Genomic DNA, 16,714 nt, shown 5'->3' with positions numbered 1-16,714 from the left:
GATCAGGTTGGGATGGGTTGGATCCTGTTGGTCTGGTTGAGTCAGATGGGACGGGTCGAGTCGGGTTGGGTCGGATTGGATCGGGTTGGATTGGATCGGGTTGGGTTGGGTTGGGTCGGGTCGGATCGGATCGGGTTGGGATGGGTTGGATCCTGTCGGGTCTGGTTGAGTCAGATGGGATGGGTAGAGTCAGGTTGGGTTGGATTGGATCGGGCTGGGTTGGGTCGGGTCGGGTTGGGTCGGATCGGGTCGGGTCGGATCGGGTTGGGATGGGTTGCATCCTGTTGGGTCTGGTTGAGTCAGATGGGACGGGTCGAGTCAGGTTGGGTCGGATTGGATCGGGTTGGGTTGGGTCAGGTCGGGTTGGATCAGGTCAGGTCAGGTTGGATCGGGTTGGGATGGGTTGGATCCTGTCGGGTCTGGTTGAGTCAGATGGGACGGGTCGAGTCGGGTTGGGTCGGATTGGATCGGGTTGGGTTGGGTCAGGTTGGAACGGGTTGGGACGGGTTGGATCCTGTCAGGTCTGGTCGAGTCGGATGGGACAGGCTGAGTCGGGTTGGGTCGGACCGAGTCAGCTCAGATCGGGTCGAGTTGGATGGGATGAGTTGAATTGGGTCAGATCGGGTTGGGTCGAGTTGAATCGGGTTGCGACGGGTCAGGTCGGATCAGGTTGAGTCAAATGGGACGGGTCGAGTCGGGTCGGCTCGAATTGGGTCAGGTCGGGTCGGATCGGGTTGGGATGGGTCGGGTCGGGTCGGATAGGGTCAGGTTGGGTCAGATCGGGTCAGAATGGGTCGAATTGGGTCAGGTCGGGTCAGGTTGGCTTGAATCGGGTTGGGTCGGGTTGGATTGAGTTGGGTCGGCTCGGCTCGGGTTGGGATGGGTCGGGACGGATTGGAGGGGAGGGGGGGTGCGAGGATCTGCTGCCCATCAGCCCACATTCAGTGTTGGGATGTGGGGCAGATCCATGTGAGAGACATCAAACAGAACGTGGGGGGCAGCTGGAGTGGGGCCGAGGAGGGACAGGAGGGGATGGGCTGACCATGCGCTGGGAGGGTCAGGGTGGAGATGGGGGGGGCAGCTGCGGGGGTCCCTTCCAGCCCCACAGCTCTGGGTTCTGTGCCTTGAACGCGGAGGAAGGAGCTGAAGAACCCTCATGGGCACACAGGACCCACAGAAGGGACCCCATCCCCACTGTGGAAATGGGCTCAGCATGGTGAGGCGTGGTGTGGGGCAATGGGGCCGGGGGGTGTGGGGAGGGATGGGGCTGGGTTTGGGCCATGGGGACAGGGTTCGGGGTTGTGTTGGGATCCCCCCCAGTTCCGGGGCAGTCTGGAGGCAGCAATAGGCACCATGGCTGTGTGTGAGGATGGGCAGCAATGGGGGTGGGCATGGGGACACCATGCTGGGGTCTCCTGTGGGGCAGACGTTGGGTGAGTTGTGGGCACCGCGACTCCCCAGTGCCACCCATAGGGATGTGTATGAGAGCCCCAGAGCCCAGTGGGGTGGGAGCGTCATCGGGGTGATCTGAGGGGGGCAGAAGGGCCCGATGTGGGGATACACAGAGAGCGTGGCACAAAGTGAAGCTTTCTTATAAATTTATTACATAATAATAATAATAATAATAATATAATATAAGAAACATAGATCTCTGTGGGGTATGTGTATCACAACGTCAAGGGCGGGAGGCGAATGGCCGCACCTCCGTGACTCCGGAGAAGGAGAAATCTCCTCCGAAACTCCATACAAAAGAAGGGTGAAGTCAAACTGACCCCGGCAAATTAAAACCAGAACAGAAACCCACAGGTGATGAATTCATCCCGGCGGGGACGAGCGTGGCGGTGGGACCAGCGCCTGCGGCTCCACACACGCGTGTGCGAGGTGCAAGCGTGTCGATGCACATGCAGAGTCCGTGTGAGTGTGCACGTGCCCGGGGGCCGTGTGTGTGTGTGGGTCTATACGCACATGTCTACATGCATGCCAGCAATGGGGGACGCACGTGTGCCGCAGGAAGAAAACCGCGACACACTGCGCTGCTGCCAAAGCTCATGGCCATGGGTAACAAGGCACCTGGGCTTTGGTTGCCCATGGCCATCAGCAATGATGTGCTTTGGGTTGAGCTGCTCATGGCCATCAGCCACAAAGCACATTGGCTTTGGTTGCTCATGGCCATCAGCCTCAAAGCACACTGGGTTCAGTTGCCCATGGCCATCAGCAATGATGTGCGTTGGCTTTGTTTGCTCATGGCCATCAGCAATGATGTGCTTTGGCTTTGGTTGCCCATGTCCATCAGCCACGAAGCACATTGGCTTTGGTTGCCCATGGCTATTGGCAATAATGTGCACTGGCTTGAGTTGCCCACGGCCATCAGCCACAAAGCACGTTGGCTTTGGTCACCAATGGCCATCAGCAATAAGCACATTGGCTTTGGTTGCTCATGGCCATCAACAATAAAGCGCATTGGCTTTGGCCACCCATGGCCACAGCAATGATGTGCATTGGGCTGAGCTGCCCATGGCCATCAGCCTCAAAGCACACTGGGTTCAGTTGCCCATGGCCATCAGCAACGATGTGCATTGGCTTTGGTTGCCCATGGCCATCGGGCACAAAGCACATTGGCTTTGGTTGCCCATGGCCATTGGGCACAAAGCACATTGGCTTTGGTTGCCCATGGCCATCAGGCACAAAGCACATTGGCTTTGGTTGCCCATGGCCATCAGCCGCAAAGTGCGTTGGGTTTTGGTTCCTTTTCTCCTCACGTCAGCGTTACAGAGGGGCCATGAAGGATGAGAATCGATGGATTTTGTTTGGACAAAGGAAAAATACCAACAACTTCTCTTTTTCTTTTTTGTCTTAAAAATTCCCTTTGAAGCCAGAAAAAAAAAAAAAAAAGAAAAAGAAAAAAAAAGGGAAAAAACCAAAAGCAACCCCAAATGTCTCCCTTTGTACAGAAGTAACCCAATGTCGAGAAGCCATGAGCATCATCACAGTGAGGGCAGCGGGCGCCGCGCGCTCGGCCTCCTCCTGAATGGCTTGTCAAAGCGAAGCGTCGCACTGGGTCCGGGATGCGCGGGGCGGAGATGCCATCAGAGCAGATCTGAGGTCAGAAAAGAGCTATCTACACATGGGGGAATCCGCATTGCTTCAGCTGAGGAAATCAAACCGTGAAGTATCAGCAGCTGCGTGAGCTGGAAGGGTGAGCTCCTGGCTGGGGGGGGATATGGGAGGGATGCGACCGCTGCTGGGCCCATCCGCACTCATTGCTCTGGGGAGCTGAGCGGGGCTGGCTCCAAAGCCCTGAGCCAACGTGCATGGAGAGCTGGGTGCATCCAGACATGGAGGGTGGGAGATGAGATGGGGGATGTGGGGATAGAAGGGATGGGAGATGAGATGGGGGATGTGGGGATAGAAGGGATGGGAGATGAGATGGGGGATGTGGGGATGGAAGGGATGGGAGATGAGATGGGGAAATGGGGATGGAAGGGATGGGAGATGAGATGGGCGATGTGGGGATGGAGGAGATGGGAGATGAGATGGGGGATGTGGGGATGGAAGGGATGGGAGATGAGATGGGGGATGTGGGGATGGAGGAGATGGGAGATGAGATGGAGGATGTGGGGATAGAAGGGATGGGAGATGAGATGGGGGATGTGGGGATAGAAGGGATGGGAGATGAGATGGGGGATGTGGGGATGGAAGGGACGGGAGATGAGATGGGGGATGTGGGGATGGAGGAGATGGGAGATGAGATGGGGGATGTGGGGATGGAAGGGATGGGAGATGAGATGGGGGATGTGGGGATGGAAGGGATGGGAGATGAGATGGAGGATGTGGGGATGGAAGGGATGGGAGATGAGATGGGGGATGTGGGGATGGAAGGGATGGGAGATGAGATGGGGGATGTGGGGATGGGACGGGAGATGAGATGGAGGATGTGGGGATGGAGGAGATGGGAGATGAGATGGAGGATATGGGGATGGGGAAGATGGGAGATGAGATTGGGGATGTGGGGATGGGAGGGATGGGAGCTGAGGAGGTGGCACTGCTCTGTGCTGGATGCAGAGCTTGGTGCAGACCCGAGCAGCCATGGGGACGGGGTGAGGGCACGGCCATTGGTTGGGTGTCGCCTTCTTTTGTGTTTTCCTGACTGGGACGAGCCGTGGTGCCGCGGAGCTTTGCCCCACGGGCACCCAGTGTTTTCCAACACAGGTACGGCTGCAGCTGCTTGGCACGGTGGGAGCTGGGGGGGCACACGGCGGCGCAGGCGCCGGGCAGAACTGTGTGCCCACCGTCCATCTCCAGGCCTGGTGGGAGGACGGGGCAGCAGTGGGGCAAGGGAGGCTCTTTGGAAATGGCAAGAAGGCGTCCAGCTTCCCGGTCCCAGACCGAACGTCCTGCAGAATAGTTTCGCTCTGCAGTCTTCTGGCCCCTCGTGGTGAGGGGCGGCTGCAGGCGGGGGGTCTCTGAGGGTCACCCCAGAAGCAGCTGCAGAAGGGGCAGAGACCCGCGCTCCTCGGACAGAGCCTGAGGAGCTGCCTGCATTCAGGGCAACACGGAACACTCCAACCTGCGCACTGAGCACGGGGGGCTCAGGGCTGTGCCGGGGGGATGATGGGCAGCGGGACTGCGCTGCTCTGGGGGGTGGAGGCTGCTGGGGTCTGCGTTACCTGCAGGAGAGGGGAGTAGGGAAACGGGGATGGGATGGGGTTGGGAATGGGAATAGGGATGAAGACAGAGACGGGGATGAGGATTGGGATGGGAATAGGGATGGGGATGGTAATAGGGATGGGATGGTGTTGGGAACGGGAATAGGGATGGAGATGGGGATTGGGAAGGGAATGGGGATAGAAATAGGGATGGGATGGAGTTGGGATGGGAATAGGGACAGAGATGGGGATGCAAATGGGAATAGGGATGGGGATGGAGGAGGTGTGAGCACGGTGCAGGTGTGGGGCTGCAGAACCAAGCTGGGCAGCCTAGACCAAACCTGTGGTGGTGCAGAGGTTTGCAGCACGGTGAGCTGCAGCATGCAGAACAGTGCATGAGTGGCGAGCATGGGACATGCAGCAGGAGAGGACAGCATGGGGCTGATGCACCCACGGCACAGCGCCCCATGGCACAGTGCAGGCAATGGGCCGTGCCACCTCACCTAGCATGGGCTGATGGAACAGAACCAGAACAAAGGAAGGTTTGGGTTGCGGGGAACACACCTGGCTCATGGCACGGCCCCGAGGTCCGGGCACTGCAGAGCAGGGGGGGCACACTGAGCACAGAGCAGTGCAGAGCAGTGGCTGCTGCACATCCGTGGTGCAGGACCATCCCTGTGCACGAGCATGACAACAAACACCGGTAACCAGAGGGTGCTTGTTCAGGCTGGGCACAGGGGATGCAATGCAGGTAATGGGGGGCAGTGGGGTGAGGGGAGCTGAGGGCGAAGGGTGAGGATGATGTGATGCTTGTGTCAAAATGCAAAGAGTCCAGTGGGGGCAATGGGAGCGTGGAGGGGTACAGAGGGCAATGGGAGCATGGTGGGGTATGGGGGGCAATGGGAGCATGGTGGGGTACAGGGGGTGATAGGAGCATGGTGGGGTAGAGGGGGAATGGGAGCATGGTGGGGTAGAGGGGGCAATGCGAGCGTGGTGTCAGGGCTGGATGGGACCAGAGGTGAGAGCAGCGCAGCGTGGGATGTGGGCAGATGAGAGCGCAGCATTGGCACACGGGAGGACGGGAGCAGCGGCAAAGCCGGCCAGCAAGGAGGTGGCCTCGGGTGGACGCGACGGCTGCGGTCAAAGCTGGGCTGCCTCCCGGCTCCCCCGTTATTGGGTGGGAGGCCTGGAGTTCCCCGGGGATCTACAGCGGGATTTTTGCTTGCAGAATAAGAAGGTTCGTGTTGGGAGCCCCTTGCCTTCCCCACGCAAGCGCTGGGGCATCGCCTGGGGAGGGGAGAAGCGCTGTGGATACACAGAGTTCAGTGGTTTCCAAAGAGCTCTGCATGGAGCCACACGGGCCAAGAGCTCGGGGTAAGGAGACGGCACCGCCGCCAACGGGGCCCAAACGAGGGGCTCCGCCGGGGCCGCGCGCAGGGGAAGGGGCCGCAGCCCCAGCCCTGGGCCTTCCACCGGCCGAAGGTTGTAAAGGTTGGTAGATGTGTGAGGGTCAGAAGGAACCTCCTTGTCCTTCCCTCTAGCACCAGAAGAGTTAATGCCTTCGCGGGGGACTCGGCTTTTGGGGAACGCCGGTCACCGAGCCGTCCCCTGGACACCCCTGAGCCCGGGCGCGTGACGCCAGCAAGGGGAGTGCGTGGGGTGCGGGAACTGGGGCTGCTGCCCCTCCGGAACCGGGGCCGCCCCATGTTGGGGGGTCTGTGGGTTCCCCAGCAGCGGAGGGGGAGCAGCAGCCGGGGAGCGGGATGGGGAGTGGGATGGGGAGTGGGACGGGGAGCGGGACGGGGAGCGAGACGGGGAGCAGTCCGACCCCACGCGCCGGCCTCTGCCTGTGGGGATGGAAGACGTGGCGTGTCCCAAAAACCGAGCGCTGCCGCTGCTTTGAGATTCTAAATCTTTAAAATCCGGAGGGTCTGAAAGGAGCTGTTGGGTTTTGGGGTTTGTTTTTGTTTTTTTTTTTTTTAGGTTTTTTTTTTTTTTTTTTTGTAAAAAGACTCTTTTTTTTTTTTTAACTTTTCTTGTATCTTTTTCACATTCATTCAGTCAGTCGCTAAAAACTCCCATTGAGCGATTGGGGGGGGGGGGGGGGGAGGGGTGCGGGCACCACCTCGTCAGCGTCTCAACAAGTCTAGAGATAAATAGATTTAGTAAAACTCTACCAAAACCAGGTGGCTATAGCTATAGATATAGATATATAGATATTTGCTCTCTCTTTTCAAATATATAGCTGATTGATTGGTTAAAAAGATGCAAAATAAGGATGACGAGGACAGAGTGGGAATCCTGTAGGTCGGAATCGTCTCTTGTAGATCATCAGCTGCTCTCTATATAAATGCACGGAGATTAAATATTACCCACCAACGCGTCCCCTTGGAAACAAGACCCCCAACCAAGAGGAAACCAAACACCTCCCCCCACCCCCCACCCTCACCGTTGGCAAAGCGTTTGCTGCTGGGTCCCCACCAGCCTCCCTCGACACCCCCCAAACATGCTTCAATCCATGCGGTTTCGGTCCCTCTCTTGCACAGCTCCGGGAGAGCCGGACGAGGGGCCGCAGGGGGAGGAGCGGGTGGGAGCGGGGTGACCACCCCCATGGCAAACACAGCCCCTTATGGGGCCGCCCCGCTGCCAAGGCCGCTCCCCCCCCTCAGCACCCTGCCTGCCTCCTGCAGCAGGTGGCTCCGCCGGGCCCAGCCGCGCCACCAGGCACCATTGTGCCACCAGGCCTCACAGTGCCACCAGGCACCATTGTGCCACCAGGCACCATTGTGCCACCAGGCCTTGTGCCACCAGGTCTCACGGTGCCACCAGGCCTCATGGTGCCACCAGGCCTCGTGGTGCCACCAGGCCTCATGGTGCCACCAGGCCTCGTTGTGCTGCTGGGCCTGGGTGCACCATTGGCCCAGCCACACCGCTAGGCCTCATCGCACTGCTGGGCCTGAGTGCACCGCCAGGCCGAGCTGCACTGCCAGGCCTAGCCACACCACCAGGCCTAGGGGCGCTGCCAGGCCCAGCTGTGCCCCCCAGCCTGGCTCCGTGGCTGGGCCTGGCTGCACCGTTGGGTTTAGCCGCACTGCTGGGCCTGGCTGCGCTGCTGGGCCTGGCCGTGCTGCACACCCCGGGGCCCGCTCGGCCTGTTCCCACCTGCCACACGAGGTGCCTGCAGCAGGGTCAGGCTCCTCGCATGGCGGCGGGTCGGCCCCCAGCCCCAGCCAGGTGTCACCGTGCCGCAGGCCAGGCACAGTGCCCGGGCACGGCGGCACGTGGCTCCTCTGCCCTGCCGGCCACTGGCGACGCCTCCAGGCAAGAGCACATCAAGCGATATACAGGCCGGACTCTCTGGGAGGGACGGAAAAGAGGATGTATTTCATGCAACATTCCTTTTCCTGAAGGCGTCGCGGGGCCGGCGGGGCCGAGTGGGGCTGCGTGTGCGCGGCGCGGGGCCGCCTGGGAACAGGTGGGAGCCGTCGGCTCCGCACCCTTCAGTGCAGTGCTCAGAGTAGAAAGAGAATCAAAATGGGTTTTATTAGTCTGGTAGAAACGTCCCCCCACCCCCATCAGTGGCTCTGGAAGAGGCCGGCGCTGCCTGACACGGTCAGCTGTCCACCAGCTGCTTGAGCGCCCGCTCAATGTTCATCCGGTGGCCGACCCGTGTCACCCCCAACTCTACAAAGTCCTCCTTGGTGAGGGCGGGCAGATGCGTGCCCTCGATCTCATGGTCCTCAAACTTGTCTCGGTGCTCCACCAAGTTGATGCTTTCCAGCCAGTCCCCAACGTCGTACTTGTTCCACAGGTGGAGGGGTTTCTGCATGAAGGGCCTCGGCGGGTGCAGGGTGTGCAGGGGTGGCCCTGGTGAGGGGGACGGGGACGGGGAGCGGCTCCGGGCGCTCACGCTCCTGACCACAAAGCGCACTTCCTTGGGCTCGTGTGGGATGGAGAGGCTGGAAGATTTGAGGATGGTGGGAGGGGTCAGGCCGTAGGGCCGCACGGTGCTGAGCGGCTCTGTCCGATCCAGAGCCGGCTTCACGGGGCTGGGGGTACGTCGGGTTACGGGATAGCGACTGCCAGGTCGAACCGTGTAGGTGGTCCCGGAGCTCCGCTGGGAAATGGTGCTGAGTTCTCCTAAACTACTGAAAAGTCTGCAGAAAGAGCGGTACAGCGGGAGAGAGGAGAGAGAGCAGAGCGCGGGGTCAGGCCAGGTCCCCAGACACGGAGCACACACACAGCGCGCAGCGACGCGGCTCGGAGCGCTGCGGCCAAGGTCTGCTGCCAGCACCGCCAGGTCGGCTCCGAGCAGCCCAAAGAGGAGCAGAATTCTCTCCGGGAGCTCTGGATCCCGGCTGCGCTCCGCAGCACCCAAAGCCGTCCTGGGAGCAGCCCTGGCCCTGCAGCCCTCTGCGGGTGCACCGGGAAGTGCCGCACTGAGGACCTCACACCCCTCCGGATGGAAACACCTCCCCTAGCTAACTGAGCACCAGACACTGAGCCGCAGGAACGCACAACCGCCTCAGCACATCAGACCCTCTGTGGGACGAGAGGGACTTCCAACACCTCCCCAGGCACCCGCATGTGGGGCAGCAGGGTCTGCCCATCACAGAGTGGGGCTGAGCTCTGCCACGTGCTGCCCGTGGGCCAGGGAAGGGTCTGAGCTGCCTACATCTTGCTCTGCCCCCATGGCCACCATCACCCTGACCTGCAGGGCTGTGTGGGCAGCGTGGCGCAGGGCTGGATCTTCTGCAGCAGCACCGGGGACACGCGGTGTCCCTGGGCACCGGCCAAGGTCTGCTCTGCACCAGCCTGGAGGATGTGACAGGAGACAAATGGTGCTGCACGAACACCTCCCTTCTGCATCACCTGCTTGGCACAGACCTTGCCTGGTGTCAACAAGGATGCTCGGAAAGAGAAAATAAAGGAGCCAAAAAACCAGCAGGAGGGCAACTGTTTGGAGTGCTCCGACCAGACCGAGCCTGTTGGCCTGTGCAGCCTGGGGGTGTCACCCTGTGGGGCCATTGGGGCCCGGGTACTGAGTGGGGCTGTGGGACTCTGTGTGGTCCCTATATGTGCCCCACATCCAGCTCAGCCCCTTCTGCCCTTCACTGCCTCCAGCTGCCATGATGCCACTCTTTGACTGGGCTGCGCTTTGCCAACACACACCTGATGGATTGAGCTGGCCTTGGCCAGCTGGCAACCCAACCTCCAGCCCAGCCATGGAGGGCAGGAAGGCAACGGGGCACCACGGCACCTCCAGCTCTGCCTTCCCCTCCCAGAATGAACCGATGGAGACAGAAATGCACGCAGCGCCCAAAGCCACCAACGCAGACCCTGCGTAAGAGCCACAATCCGGGAGGCCCATGGGTGCCAATGGAAGATGAGCTCCATAGGAACAGGAAGGGCTGACTGCAGCCCTTGGGCTCAGCCACGCTGCCTCTTGTGCTCCTGTCCTCCCCACCTTGGCACAGAAAGCAGGAGCTACAAAGGAGCGTGACGGTGAGTCACACTTGGGAAGTGCCATCAATATGAAAGAGGAACAACCGAGCGACCTTGGGGACTGCAGTACGAGAAACAGAACACAGAGGGATGGGGACAGCACAGCGCTCTGCTCTGCTCACAGGGCTGCCAAAGGATCTCTGCTTTCAGACAGAGCTCATCACGGGGAGTGATGAAGGAAGAGCAAGTTCTGGGTCTGCTGGCGCAGCACGGAGGCACCGGCACAGCAGGAGTGCTGCAAGACCTACATGTGCACTCACATCACTGCAGCAGACACCACCGCCATCTCTGCTGCAATGTGGAGGGCAGTTTGGGTCCCTCGCATTTAAGAGAGGTAGATGTGAAGAGCGGCGGCTGCAGGCAGTGGCAGCTGCTTGCCAAGAGCTTGATCAGCCTGGCAAAGATGGGATGGAGAGGGGGACTGCTCCCAGGGGTTGGGAAGGAAGAGACTGCAGTGGTAGGAGGGCACAAAGCTGCCATGCAGGAGTGCTCAGCAGGCAGCAGGTGACACCCAGCAGTCACTAACGCACTGCTCAGCGCCCAGCCGGCACTCGGTGCCAAATGCAGCATGAGGACGTGGCTAAGGCCCACCAGGAGCAATGCAATGAGACACCACTGCCCTGCTGCTGAGGGATGCAATTAGTCACGGTCCGAGGGCTCATCTTCCATGGAACTTGCAGAACAAGCCAAAATCTGTGCCCAAATGTGCATTAATCTTGACGCAGGATGGGTGAGGACTGCTGCAGAGACGATTCCAGAGGACAGCAGCACGCCGTGCTGAGCGCTGAGGGGATGGGCTGACGGTGCTGGGAGGGTCAGGGTGGAGATGGGGACCAAGCTGTGCTCCAAAGAGCGGTCAGCACTGCACAGCTGCCCAGGGCAGGGGGGAGTCCCCATCGCTGGGGGTGTTGGGTGAGCACAGGGATGGGGCACTGGGGGACGTGGGCAGTGGGATGGTGGGATGGGTTCAGGTTGGACTGGGGGTCTCAGAGCTCTTCTCCATCTGAATGATTCTGAGAGCTCCCAGGCGCTGCTGTGCCAGGGAGGACCCAGGAGCTGAGGGTGGGAGTTCAGACGGGGGAGATCTGCCCCACTAAGGCTGCAATTTGTCCTGGGCTTCTTTGAGTTTCAGCTGCCAACAGAAAGGGTTCGGGGGCACGTGGCGGCCCAGCAGAGGAACAGTAAATCCCCACAGACGGGCACCGCGAGGCGCTGCTGCCAGCTGTGCTCTGGTGTCACTGCCGACCCTCCTCAGAGCCGGGTCAGGTTGGTGTGCAGCGGATGCGGTGATGTCAGCGCTGCTGTCACTGCCTGCGAGGGTGCAGAGCTGCAGCACGACGCACTGCAAGGACCTTGCGGCCGTCAGCACAGCTCCTCTGCTGTCCGGTGGCTTCCGGGGTCAGGCAGGCTCAGGAAATAGCTATGCAGAGCACGTCCTCTTCTGCAAGTTGGTTGGCAGGAGCACCACCATAGCGCCTGCAGGAGCTCTGCTCTGTGCCATAGGAGAACATTGCTCCCCACTGCCCAGCTCTGTTAGACGGCTCCTCCATGGGGCAGCAGCACAGCGCTTTGCTCTCAGTTCTGCTCAGGGACATGGAAGTGTTTCTGGATGCAGCCTTACACAACTGATGGCTCAGCACTGCCTCCCTTCCCATGCATTACGCACAGCGGCCATATCTGCTCACAGGGCTCCTTCCGGACCAGCACTCCGCGCTGTGGGCTCACGTTGGTCCTGTGATCTGCCAGAGGACTGTGTGCTCACACGGACCTACCAGCACCAAGCTGCAGCCCAGCGCTGCTCTGCATTAAGGCGCTGCTCTGCATTATGGCACTGCTCTGCATTATGGCACTGCTCTGCATTAAGGCACTGCTCTGCATTAAGGCATTGCTCTGCATTAAGGCACTGCTCTGCATTAAGGCATTGCTCTGCATTAAGGCGCTGCTCTGCATTAAGGCACTGCTCTGCATTAAGGCGCTGCTCTGCATTAAGGCACTGCTCTGCATTAAGGCACTGCTCTGCATTAAGGCACTGCTCTGCATTAAGGCACTGCTCTGCATTAAGGCACTGCTCTGCATTATGGCACTGCTCTGCATTAAGGCGCTGCTCTGCATTATGGCACTGCTCTGCATTATGGCACTGCTCTGCATTAAGGCACTGCTCTGCATTAAGGCATTGCTCTGCATTAAGGCACTGCTCTGCATTAAGGCACTGCTCTGCATTAAGGCACTGCTCTGCATTAAGGCACTGCTCTGCATTAAGGCGCTGCTCTGCATTAAGGCACTGCTCTGCATTAAGGCACTGCTCTGCATTATGGCACTGCTCTGCATTAAGGCGCTGCTCTGCATTATGGCACTGCTCTGCATTATGGCACTGCTCTGCATTAAGGCACTGCTCTGCATTATGGCACTGCTCTGCATTAAGGCGCTGCTCTGCATTATGGCACTGCTCTGCATTATGGCACTGCTCTGCATTATGGCACTGCTCTGCATTAAGGCACTGCTCTGCATTAAGGCGCTGCTCTGCATTAAGGCACTGCTGTGCATTATGGCACTGCTCTGCATGAAGGCACTGCTCTGCATTAAGGCACTGCCCTGCATTATGGCACTGCTCTGCATTAAGGCGCTGCTCTGCATTAAGGCACTGCTCTGCATTATGGCACTGCTCTGCATTATGGCACTGCTCTGCATTAAGGCACTGCTCTGCATTATGGCACTGCTCTGCATTAAGGCGCTGCTCTGCATTAAGGCACTGCTCTGCATTAAGGCACTGCCCTGCATTATGGCACTGCTCTGCATTAAGGCGCTGCTCTGCATTATGGCGCTGCTCTGCATTAAGGCACTGCTCTGCATTAAGGCACTGCTCTGCATTATGGCACTGCTCTGCATTAAGGCACTGCTCTGCATTAAGGCACTGCTCTGCATTATGGCACTGCTCTGCATTATGGCACTGCTCTGCATTAAGGCACTGCTCTGCATTATGGCACTGCTCTGCATTAAGGCACTGCTCTGCATTAAGGCGCTGCTCTGCATTAAGGCGCTGCTCTGCATTATGGCACTGCTCTGCATTATGGCACTGCTCTGCATTATGGCACTGCTCTGCATTATGGCACTGCTCTGCATTAAGGCACTGCTCTGCATTAAGGCACTGCTCCATCTCATGGTGCTGCTCTGCATTAAGGCGCTGCTCTGCATTATGGCACTGCCCTGCATTATGGCACTGCTCTGCATTATGGCACTGCTCTGCATTAAGGCACTGCTCTGCATTATGGCACTGCTCTGCATTATGGCACTGCCCTGCATTAAGGCACTGCTCTGCATTATGGCACTGCTCTGCATTAAGGCACTGCTCTGCATTATGGCACTGCTCTGCATTATGGCACTGCTCTGCATTAAGGCACTGCTCTGCATTAAGGCGCTGCTCTGCATTAAGGCACTGCTCTGCATTATGGCACTGCTCTGCATTAAGGCACTGCTCTGCATTAAGGCACTGCTCTGCATTATGGCACTGCTCTGCATAATGGCGCTGCTCTGCATTATGGCACTGCTCTGCATTATGGCACTGCTCTGCATTAAGGCACTGCTCTGCATTAAGGCACTGCTCTGCATTAAGGCGCTGCTCTGCATTAAGGCACTGCTCTGCATTATGGCACTGCTCTGCATTAAGGCGCTGCTCTGCATTATGGCACTGCTCTGCATTAAGGCACTGCTCTGCATTATGGCACTGCTCTGCATTAAGGCACTGCTCTGCATTAAGGCGCTGCTCTGCATTAAGGCACTGCTCTGCATTATGGCACTGCTCTGCATTAAGGCACTGCTCTGCATTAAGGCACTGCTCTGCATTAAGGCACTGCTCTGCATTATGGCACTGCTCTGCATTATGGCACTGCTCTGCATTACAGCACTGCTCTGCATTATGGCACTGCTCTGCATTATGGCGCTGCTCTGCATTATGGCACTGCTCTGCATTAAGGCGCTGCTCTGCATTAAGGCACTGCTCTGCATTATGGCATTGCTCTGCATTATGGCACTGCTCTGCATTAAGGCACTGCTCTGCATTAAGGCACTGCTCTGCATTATGGCACTGCTCTGCATTAAGGCGCTGCTCCATCTCATGGTGCTGCTCTGTTTTAGGGCGATGCTCTCAGGGGCTTTGCCTTTACCAGGTTTCACTACGGCTTCAGTGCTGCCCGCTGCTGCTTTAGGCACCGTTGTGTAAATGCAACCCAGAAGCTTCATAGGGAAAACAAACTGCTTCCTTCATCTCCTGTATGTGGTGATGCCCCGGCTGCGCCTTGGAGAACCAGCAGCATGAAGATGGCGGCTCTCAAAGCGCTGCCCCCCATCAGGGAGCTCAGGACCCAGCACATCCCACAGCACGGGCTGCAACCAGCAGAAAGGGGGAGCAGCCCTCGTGGGAAGCATCTCACGAGGAAAGCACATTCTGACCAAGCAAATGGGGTGCTGTGTTTGCCCGGCCGCTAATTGGGCCCTTTGGGAACATTATTAAAAGGCAGATTTTGTGAACGTTGCTGCTGGTTGAGTCTCCTTCCTTTGATCTTCAGACTTCAGCCCCAATTCCTTCAGCAATAACCAGACCCAGCAACAGGCGACACCTTCCAGTCACTGCAATGGGAGCTCTGCCATTCTTCTCGCTTCCACCTCCTGGTGCCCCCATCTCCTCATCCCCCTTCAAAACATCACTACGGAGCTGCACAAAGGATCCTGCAGGCTGGATGTGGCTCTGGGCAGCCTGGGCTGCTGGCTGGCACACAGCAGGGGGTTGGGACTGGATGAGCACTGCGGGCCTTTGCAACCCAGGCCATTCTATGGTCCAAAGCGTCACTGAGCCGTGGGGCTGCACTCATGATTCTCCAGCAGCCCCAGGGTAACGGCCATGGGCAGGGTGGGCTGCAGGGCAGGCACTGCCCCTCTCTGTTGGCCTGAATGCAGATGGAGATGCTGAGTCCCCCTGCACGGGGCAGCACATACAGATGGTGTCACACCTCCACAGCCCCCATTTCCAAGGGGTTCGGTCTGCCAGAAACTCCTCGCCTGCCTCTGCAAACAGATGCGACAGGGAAGGGCTAAAGAGGAAGAAAGGGAAGGAAACCTGCGAGCTGAAGGCCAGAGTGCATGGCCATGTCTCACCAGGAAAAGGACAGTGCTGCTGAATGGCACAGAAACGTGGCAGCACGCCTGGCTGCAATGGGAGCAACTGAGCTGAGCGCCCGGCCGGGACCCACAGTGCAGAGATGTGGGGCTGCAGGAGCGGGGCCAGCAGCGCTGGGCTCCCCACTGCAGGAGGGATGTGGACTCTGGGAGAGACAAGAGGGCTGTGATGGCAATGAGGGGCTGGGACATGGGGCACTGGGACAGCTGGGGTTGCTTGGCCGGGGGAAGGCTGAGGGGGTCTCAGTGTGTCAATACCTGATGGAAGGGGATGAAGAATGGGGAGGCGGTGCCCAGAGTGGGGACAAGCAGCAACGGGCACACTGAGGTGCAATAAGAAGATAAGATTTCCCATAGGAAGACACGGAATGGCCCTTTGCTGCGAGGACGGCCCAGCGCTGGCACAGCCCCCACCGCGGCCATGCAGACCTGGTGGTGCCCCGGGAGCCCCCAGCGCTCCCCTCCAACATCACCACTCTGTGACTCCAACTTCATGCTCCATGGGGAGCTGCAAGCAACAAACATCCCCACGGGGAATGGCGATACACACAAACCCATTCCTACTGATGGCTTTTGCCATTGCCACCCATGCAAAGAACCCCCATTGGGTGTGACGTGGAGTGGCACTGGGGGACGCAATGGGGATGGGCTGGGGTTGGAACAGCGACCTGAGAGCTCTCATCCAGCCTGAACAACGTGTGATTCTCCACCCAACGTCCCCCAGACCTCCTGTGTTTCCTGCAGCCCACGGCTGCTCACTAAGCACGGCGGCTCTCCTACAATTAGAAACACTGCAAAACCAAACGGGGCGCTGATACGGAACACTAAGTCTGCCCTTCACCTTCTACTACAATGATGAGCTCCTCCTGCTCCTCATTCCTGTCCTCTCCCCACCACCTCCACTACCACCAGCTACCACTATCACCATCACCATCACCACCACTAACCACCACCATCGCCACCACATCTACCACCGCCACCTCCACCACCATCACCACCATCACCTCCATCACCTCCATCACCTCCATCACCACCATCACCACCACCATCACCTCCACCATCACCTCCACCACCAACCACCGACACAGCCCCAGCACAACCAGCAGCTCTGGAACCCTCAGCCTGCACCTAAATTCCCTCTTGGGACTTTTAGGAGGAAGTTTTTCCCCCCGAGGGTGGTGACGCACTGAACATGTTGCCCAAGGAGGCTGTGGATGCCCCATCCCTGCAGGCATTCAAGGCCAGGCTGGATGTGGCTCTGGGCAGCCTGGGCTGCTGGTTGGTGACCCTGCACACAGCAGGGGGTTGGAATGGGATGAGCGTTGGGTCCTTTGCAGCCCAGGCCATTAGATGGTTCTATGATCAAGGAGCCCCACAGAGGACTGGCAATCCCT

General features: G+C 58.8%; 1 protein-coding gene across 10 annotated transcripts in view; it reads right to left on the bottom strand.

Annotated features, from left to right (window-relative positions):
- Nucleotides 1-1,581: 1,581 nt before the first annotated feature.
- Nucleotides 1,582-16,714, bottom strand: part of SHANK3 (SH3 and multiple ankyrin repeat domains 3) — a 284,023-nt gene continuing 268,890 nt past the window's right edge. For 8 of the 10 annotated variants that reach the window (XM_085533171.1, XM_085533169.1, XM_085533164.1 and 5 more), the window contains one exon: nt 1,582-8,803. In XM_085533171.1, the coding sequence (XP_085389297.1) occupies nt 8,260-8,803 (544 nt within the window). In that variant the 3' untranslated portion in view covers nt 1,582-8,259. The remainder of the gene's footprint in view (nt 8,804-16,714) is intronic. The other 2 variants (XR_014941032.1, XM_085533174.1) reach the window with 2 other exon arrangements.

This window comes from Coturnix japonica, unplaced genomic scaffold, assembly GCF_054131305.1.
Source record: "Coturnix japonica strain WE unplaced genomic scaffold, WE-NBRP24 Scf055, whole genome shotgun sequence".
NCBI lineage: Eukaryota > Metazoa > Chordata > Aves > Galliformes > Phasianidae > Coturnix > Coturnix japonica.
The sequence above is the reverse complement of the archived record's forward strand: the minus strand, read 5'-3'. Positions and strand labels throughout refer to the sequence as shown.